Genomic DNA, 8,926 nt, shown 5'->3' with positions numbered 1-8,926 from the left:
AGCACTGAGACTTCAACCCCTTGCACCACACTAAGGAAGCCCTAAACATGAAGCTTTTTATTTTTTTTAAAGATTTATTTATTCATATGGAACTGGGGTACAGGCCAGAGATGTGGGGGGTGAGAGGATTCACCAGAGACAGAGTGGGGAGCAGAACAGGTAGATCGACAAAGTACACTGCTGAGGGGAGCAGCGGGCGGGTCAGGAGAAGTCTGCCTCACCATGTGGATCTCCTCCGGGGCAAGCGGGATTCGAACTCATGCGATAGTGGCTTTAGCTTCTTAGTGCTGTGCTTTAACCCACTGGGCCACCAGGGAGGTCAAACATGAAGCTTTTTAACATGAGGTAATCCCAACTATATTTTCCTTACCAAGGAGTTGCATCATCAAAGACATCTTTATTACTGATGTCATGAAACATATCACCTATGTTTTCTATAGAAATCTTTAATCCATTTGGGGTTTATCTGTATATGCACTTAGCCTTCATGTTATTCCCTTTAGGTAGAAGGGATTAGTCTTCACATTATTCCCTCTTGTGTAGAGTATCTCTTCTACTTTTGTAGCTTTCTAATTTTCCCAATACCATTGTTAAAGAGCTGTGCAAGAGCTTGAGTCTTAACACTATGAAGTCTTAGCCACTGCAGCACAAGTTTGATCCCCACTCAGGGAGCTGACACACATGGCACAGTATCAGATCTCTCCTATCTCACCTGCTGGTCCCCTCATCAGTGTATCTAAATAAATCTACCTGTCCTGCTCCCCAGTCTATCTCTGGTGAGTCCTCCCCATTGTATGGTTATAACTGTTTATGTTATTGATATGTACCTGATTTTGTTTCTAGGCTTTCAATTCTATTCCATTGATTCACATATCTATTTGTGTCAACACCATATTGTTCCTAACAGTGCTGCTTGACAGTAAAGTTTGAGTATCAGATAACATGATACTTCAATTTCTTCTTGGCAACATGTTATCTTCATTTTTCTCAGGGTTGCTGTGCAATCAAGGTCTTTTGTGATTCCATGCAAATTTCAGTGTTTTTGTTTAATTTCCCTGAAAAATATTACAGATTTTTTAATGGGAAATGTGTTAAATTTATCTATTATACTAGGCAACACAGTCATTTTAAATATATTATTCTCCTCATAAAAGAATGTGATGTCCTTAAGAAATGACAAATGTTAGCAAGGATGTGGCAAAAAGGGAACACTTGTGCACTGTTGATAGGAATATACATTTGTAAAATAACTATGGAAAACATTATGGAGGTTCATCAAAAATTTAAAAATAGGACCATTGTATAATCCAGCAATTCCACATCTGGGCACTTATCCAAACAAAATGAAAATACTCAACACAAATAATATTTGTACCCCTATGTTCATTACAGTATTATTAATAGCCAAGATATGGGGACAACCTTAAGTCCCATCAGTAGTTAAATGGATAAAGAAAATGGGATATAAATATATAATGGAATATACTGTCATTAAAAATGAATCTTTTTATTTGAAATAAGGATGGACTTGAGAACATTATGCCAAGTGAAGTAAGTCAGAGAGAGAAAAATATATACTATATAGAACAGTAAAAAAAAAACAAAAACAAAAAGAACCCTCAAACTTACAAATACAGAGAATAGACAAGTAGTTCTCAGAGACAGGGAGGTATGGGATCAAAAGGTACAAAGTGCAAGTTATAAAATAAATTAAATCACAGGTATATAATGTATAGCATGCTGTCTATGCTTAATGAAGCCACTCTGTATATTTGAAAGTTCCTGAGAGAGTAAAGCTTAAAATTTTTCAGCATTAAGAATTTTAACTATGTGCAGTGATGACTGTTAACAAGACTAAATACAAATATGAAATCATGTTGCATACCTAAAACTAATGTCATGTGTCAATTATATTTATTCACAGACAAACACAGCTACTGTTTCCTTCTGCATGAGATATGGTGGTTGGTTCTTTAGGTTGGCTTACCAAGCAGTTATTTTTATGGCCTGCTTTCCCTCCCATATATTTCTCACTCCACTTATACTTTAGTTTCAGACACCTGAATTGTTCTCTCTCACCTCCAGTCTTCACACACATCTTCCACTTTTACCTAACTAGCTTCCAGTTAATCATCCTCACATTTTGTTTAGATGCCAATCCTTCCAAGAAGGCTTGGTACAAAGCAGTGGTAAAGAGCACAGGCACTGGATTCACTCTGCCTGGGTGTGACTCCCATTTACTTGTCATGCCTCAGAACCCCTGACTATAAAATAGGGATGACAGTAACAATAATAACCACCTCAGAGTTGTAAGGATTAAACTAGTAAACGTAAAACTCTTAGAATACTACCTAGAATAAAGGCTTGATAAAGTTAGTTATATATAAAGCTTTCTTTGGATCTTCTCAGGCTAATTAGCAACAACATAGTAATGTGAATCATCTTCATTATAATACCATATTTGACTATATATACAATTTTCCTATCTTCCCCACTTGTTTTAGAGGGTCACGTCTCATTCTCTAACTACTATATCCCCTGCCTCTACTTCAGTGTCCAGCAGAGTCCAATCAATGAACTGAACATTCTCTTAAAAAGCTCAAAAACATCAAAAGAATGAGAAGACAAGCCATAGACTGGAAGAGAACACTTGCAAAGGACATATTTATAAAAGACTTGTCTAAAATACACAAAGAACTTAAACATCAACAATAAGAAACAAACTAACTTGGGCCCTCCCTGGTGGCACAAGGGGTTGAAGCACAGCACTATGAAGCTCTCTGCTGCCACTGCAGTGTGCGTTTGATCCACAACTAGCGCGGTGATCTACATGGCACAGAAGACCTCTCACCCACTGCTCCTCTCAGCAGTGTGTTTCAGTCAATCTGCCTGTTCTGTTCCTCCCTCTCTCCCCGGGCCCCGCCCCCACAACCCAGTGCCTCTGACCTGTACCCTGGCTCTTGTATGCATAAATAAATTTAAAAAAAAAAAAACTGACTTAAAATGGACAAAAATCTGAAAGAAACTCATCAAAGAAGATGATAAATAAACATGAGAGGAAGACCAGTATATGCTGTTAAGGAAATGTAAATTAAAACAATGAGAAATCATTACATACCAATCAGAATGGGGAAAATCCAAAACACTGACACTACCAAATGGTGGTGAGAATGTGGAGCAGCAGGAACTCTCATGGAAATTCAAAAGGGTACAGCCACTTTAGAAGACAGTTTCTCACAAAATTAAAGATACTCTTGCTATAATATCCAACAATTAAGCTCTTGGTATTTACCCAGAATTGAAGCAAAACAGATGGTCCTTTTCAAACTGGTGTCATTACTCCAGGTCTATTTTTCTTAATTTTCAGAGCCTTTTCAACATTTCAACCTTACTTTAAACAGAATATACATGGATTTTTAGATAGGTAGGTTGGTTGATAGGCTGGTTTGAATAATCAAACTAGCATGACTGATGCTTTTTCATTTCTATTAACCTTGAAAATAATGACATTAGTAAAGCACGATGTATGCCTAACAGAACACATACAATAAGAAGAAAACTTAAACAATTAAACAGGGACTTTAAAGAAACAAAACTCGAAAATAGACATTTTTATCTACAGATAATCTTTCACCTTTAGTATTACTCCAATAGCAGCAGTTGTAAAGCACCTTAGTTTAGAAAGCTTCTCCAGCCCTCTAACAGATTAGCTCCTCTATATGCTCCCCAAATAACCTAACCATCCTTTCTCTAACACTGATCACACTTAAAAGGTGTTAAATGGTCTCTCTTCCACAGTATATTTGCAACACAGGGACAGGGACTTTTATCCTGTTCTTCTCTGTGAGTTCAGTGTCTAGCATATAGTTGACACTTAATATATGTTTAACAACTAAATGAATTTCACCCAAAATGATCAAAAACTAAAATTAACTTTCCAACTCGTTGATATCTTAATTATCTAAGCACTATTATGAAGACCATGGAAGAATACATAAACTTGTCAGGATACATAACTAATCCAGATACCTTATCATGCTTTTAGCTACATAATCTAAATTACTGACAAAACTGGGTCCAAATAAATGTGAATGTAAAGTCTTCTTTCACAGTCACATAAGCATAAAGTTGACTGGTCTTTTAAAAGACAGTGTAAGACTTCAGGGCAAGGTTTAAATGAGTTATCATCCTCTCCACCCTTTCAGAGCCAAACTTCTTAAAAATGATTGTCCATATGTACCCACTGTACTGCCTCACCTCCCTCTCACTCTAACCATAACAACTGGTTTTCACTTCCACTATGATCTGACTCCAATCTCTTCAAAGTCACTAACAACCTTATTATAGAAAAGTCAAATGGACATATTTCAGTCCTCCTCTTATTCAGCCTATAGAGTTTTGACACCACTTTCACTTTTCAATCTTTTAATGACCAAAGCAATTTAACGTTCAGGTGTTCTGTAATTACTATCTTTATATTTATGTAGTAAATTCCCACAGGGCTTTAGAACCTAATTCCCTATTTTACCTCACAAACCACTCAGAACCTAAAATATTCCTGACCATCCCTGGAAATCAAGTAGGGTAAAAGGAGGGCAGGAATGTAGATCTTTTTACCTCTTAACTAAAAGATAATAATAATAAAACATCAGATTTAAACTATAAAATATTTTCCTGTTCTACTCAAAAAGATAAATAATAGAAAGTCACCTATCCCTTTTTTAACATTCATTTTGTAACAATAAAATGTACATTACATTTCTGTACTTAAACTAAATAACTTACTTTAACCTTTTAAGTAATAAAATATGGTAGCTTTTAATCATAATTAGAAATGTCATATGACATTGATTATAATATTAAAAACATAGCCAATTCACTTCACTTTAAAAAACAGACAAGACCCTTAGTAGATCCATTGGCAGGCAGCATAATTTTACAGAATTCACCTTATATAATAAATCTTTTAAGAACCCCATCAAAATTGGCTCTCTTCTTTCAAAAGAAATTTAAATTTGAATGCAAATTACTGAGTTCAATCTCATTCATCAATGCTACACAATGGACTCTGAAAAATGTTCTGGTCCTTCATGCCAGTTTCACAGCTTCTGAATCATGATAGATAGTCCTTCCTGTCTGGCAATGAACACAGTTACAGGAACATTCAAATGACCCTGACAAGGACTGCTTCACTTTCCATATAAAGTATTTCCTTGGCATTTTATTAGTCAATAAACCAATTTCAAATGCAAATAATTAAATTAATAATTCAGACTAATATCACTCCAAGAATGTTAATTGTAAATGCCTACCTATTTTCCTTTCAGTGTGTTCTGTAGCTCTTTATTGAAGATATAAAACACCTCCCCTAACATTTAACAAGCACCCTCCCAAATATGAAGGTCTTTGTTCAATGACACAAAACAAAGACTGGAAACAGAAGTGGATATCAAATTTAATTTTTTTTATAAATTCTAACAGTTTAAGTTAATTTTTTAAATTGTGATAAAATAACACAAACTTGGCTATCTTAGCCATTTTTAAGCATACAGTTTAGTAGTGTATATTTATTCACAGTCTTGCAATAATAGTTTAAGGTAGTCTTTTAAAACTTTTAATATGTTAACTTTAACCTATTATTAAAAGTATGGTTTCCTAGAGATAGGCATAGACAAGAGACAGACAGACCCAGACCAATAAGATAGAGAAATGTGTATTTCTAAATTTATTCATGATAAAATATAGAACTTTTTTTTTATTTCAAGAGTGAGGATTTCAGATAAGCTATTTTCGCTTTACATCATAAAAACAAGTAATGAAGAGCAAAGCCAAAGTAATTTCCACTGAGAAATGAGAAAATTGGAGCACTAAAAATTTTAAGAGTAAAAAATACCTTAGGATAGTAAAGGATTTTGTAACCTACTAACTAGGAATTCATGAGTCCACTAAAAGATAAGCAAGAGGAAATGTTTTAATGTTATAGCAGGATACCAATAAATGCGGAAGGGATGATGAAATTAGAGAAATCACCATTTTATATCAAAATAATCATTTTCAGGTCTGAATCATCAATAGAGGCTAAGATTGATGAGAAACAGGAAGGTTGCATAATCTTAATGTGTCTCCCCACATACTAGTTTAAAAGTTACAAAGGGAGAAGTAATTTGACAGTAGAAAAATACAGTAAAAAAAAAAACATTATTTTACCAAGTATTAAAGTTTACATCACCAGTAAGGGGGGTAAACCAACATTCGCAGCCTCCTCATAATATGCTTTTGAGAACACAGTCTCATGTCTGTGATACTCTTGCCAAAAAATATATAATCTGAGTCTAATCATGAAACACAAAACAAACCTAAATCAGGAACAAAGTAGAAGTCAATCAACAAAACAGAAGTCTTCGAAATGTCAATGCCATCAAAGTCACAGAAAAGCTGAGAAAGCTTTCTAACAAAGACTAATGAGACATGAAAACTAAATGTAAGACAAGGTGCTGGCTTTAGCCAGAGGGGGGGAAAGTGACATAAATTTTATTAAAAGACAATCTGTATCACGTCAATATCTTACTTTTGATAGTATTATATCATTGTTAAACTCCCTGATCTTGCCAATTATACTGTGAATATGATCTCAGAAAATACACACTGAATTATTTAGGAAAAAATAAAGGACATGTCTGCAACATATTGTCAAATGAGTCAAAAATTAAGTAATGAAAAATAAAACAAAGGTACCAAAAATTAATAGACAGTAAAACTCAAAGGATTTTGATATTTTTTATATTATTCTTGCAACTTTTTCATAAGTTTGAGTTTATTTTAAAAAATTAAAAGTTAATTAAGCATGTGTATTTCTGTATTCATTTTTAAAAAAAATATTCCCACTTTTCCAAATCTCTCAAAGGGCCTTAATGACTTTGGAGCAGCTACAGTCCTTGTTTGACTTTAATTTTCAAAATAAGTCAAGGTCAAAGTCAAAAGTCTCAGGCAAAGCACTATGAAGATGTGGAAATACTGTCAACCTATATTGGCAAACCATAGGTAAGAACTACTTAATCATTCCATTTTGTTCTGTTAGCTCTATAAGATTATGAAATCCTACAATACCATCACCACAATTATCATATCTTAGACTTACAACCAGGCCATAGAACCACCTTCCAGTTAATGAATATGTAAGTGTTTGTCTATGAGTTTATTGGACACCTAAAATTTTCCCAAATCCATGGCGATAACTTGCTTATAACCTAGATAATCTGAGGAGGAAAACCGAGGTGGGAGGAAATACTAACCATAAGGACGTGGGTTTTAACTTTTTTGGGAAGATTTTTTTTTTCTTTTAATGGAACAAGACATACTCGAAGAAATTACCTACAAGCAGGTAGAAAGCTTGTCGGGGGTGTGGAGGTGGGGGGAAGGAAGCCCCAGTGGTGGATGGAAAATAGGCACACACAAATCTGAAGAAAAAGTACAAAAACATCAGGAACGTTTCTGACTCAAGTTCAGCAATTCTGATGGACACTTAATTGTAAATTTAATAACCTACAAGAGCAGCAATATCAATTCTTACAATCTGCAAATAGAACATCAGGACAAAAAATACTTTCTAGCAATCTTTCTTAAAAAAGAGAGAAATGTGGTAAATCGGTGGTTTGTCACTAATGAAAGCATCAAAACAGCACTACCAGGAGTGCCCTGGCTATTTAACTAGCGAGCTGCTGGTTCAAAGGCAGGTCACTCACTTTGCTCTGAAAAACCTAACAAATTTCTCTTTCAAACAAGGTCAGCCCGCAATACAGACGCCAGCTTTTCAAAAGTGGCCAAAGCCGTCAGCGAGGATGAGACTTCCCACCCAGTCACCCCGGCTCCGCAAATCAGTGTCCGGGATCGCCCCGCAGGCCTTCGGTCGACCCGGGACGGGGCAGAGTGGACCACAGCAGCCACATCGCTTCCCACGAAAAGGTTCCGTCCTTCCAGAAGCGTGGGCTTCCTGCTCAACTCAGGTTCTAACCTCTCCGCCAGGGCACCGCCGCGGCGACAGAGACCCCAGGGCCGCAGAAACAGCTCCGGACGCAGCCTGAAGCACCGGAGGCCCGGGCGGGGAGCAGAGCCGGGGCAGCAGGGGCAGAGCTGCGGTTCCTCACTCCAGGCCCCCGCCCCCGACCTCCGGCAGACACCAAGCAGGCGGCCGCACGGTCCGCGGCAGGCCCCAGGGCTGTGACCCGAGCCCCAGGCCAACCGGGAGGTCAGGTGCGAGAAGCCGGGGTCCTCCGCCATGACCGCACCCGGACAGCAGGTCAGGTCGGCCCGTCCCCAAGACGCCCGCCCGCTCGCCCCGACTCACCGCCCGCCGGAGCGACCCAGGCGCGACTACTCGGAACATGGCCTCTGCTCCGTAGGTCGCTGCTCCGTCGGTCCCGAACACAGCTGCTGCAAGCCGGACCGAAGTAGTCTCCTCCGCGGGCCACAGAACGCTCGCGAGAGCGCCACCGCGCGCCGGACGCCGAGGGGCGGGGGACGGGCCGGCCCACTGACGGCGCTCAGCCAATGGGGAAGCAGAAGGGCAGGGGCGGGGCTGGGAAGTAGGGCAAAGGGGAGACCTTGCGCTGCAAGCCTTGCGCGCTGGGACCCGCGCGCGCTCTCCCCGGGACCTCGCCCCGGACCTTTCCCACAGAGCGGTGACGTCACTCCTGGCGCCTTCGCGCTCTGGCTAGATTCACCCTCTCAAACCAGATATTCTTACTTGCTAGCTTATTTCAAGGGCATTCCAGGTCACGGGAACATAATCAAAAGATGCAAAAGATGTCAACATAATCTGAGGTAAATGTGTAAGTATGCTTGTTGCTATTATGGGAGGAGAGGGTGACCAAATAGATGAAATTTGAGGTGAGTGGGTTTTTGGAAGAACTCTGTGGGTAAAAACTGG

General features: G+C 38.5%; 1 protein-coding gene across 1 annotated transcript in view; it reads right to left on the bottom strand.

Annotated features, from left to right (window-relative positions):
* The window catches only part of ETFA (electron-transfer-flavoprotein, alpha polypeptide), a 76,025-nt gene extending 67,548 nt beyond the window's left edge, over window positions 1-8,477 (bottom strand). The window contains exon 1 of the mRNA XM_004688007.2: window positions 8,345-8,477. Coding sequence (XP_004688064.1) covers window positions 8,345-8,383 — 39 coding nt within the window. The 5' untranslated portion in view covers window positions 8,384-8,477. The remainder of the gene's footprint in view (window positions 1-8,344) is intronic.
* Window positions 8,478-8,926: the final 449 nt, after the last annotated feature.

This window comes from Condylura cristata, unplaced genomic scaffold (genome assembly GCF_000260355.1).
Source record: "Condylura cristata isolate star-nosed mole 26May11 unplaced genomic scaffold, ConCri1.0 scaffold00023, whole genome shotgun sequence".
In the NCBI taxonomy this organism is placed as follows: domain Eukaryota; kingdom Metazoa; phylum Chordata; class Mammalia; order Eulipotyphla; family Talpidae; genus Condylura; species Condylura cristata.
This window is presented reverse-complemented; position numbering and strand designations above follow the sequence as displayed.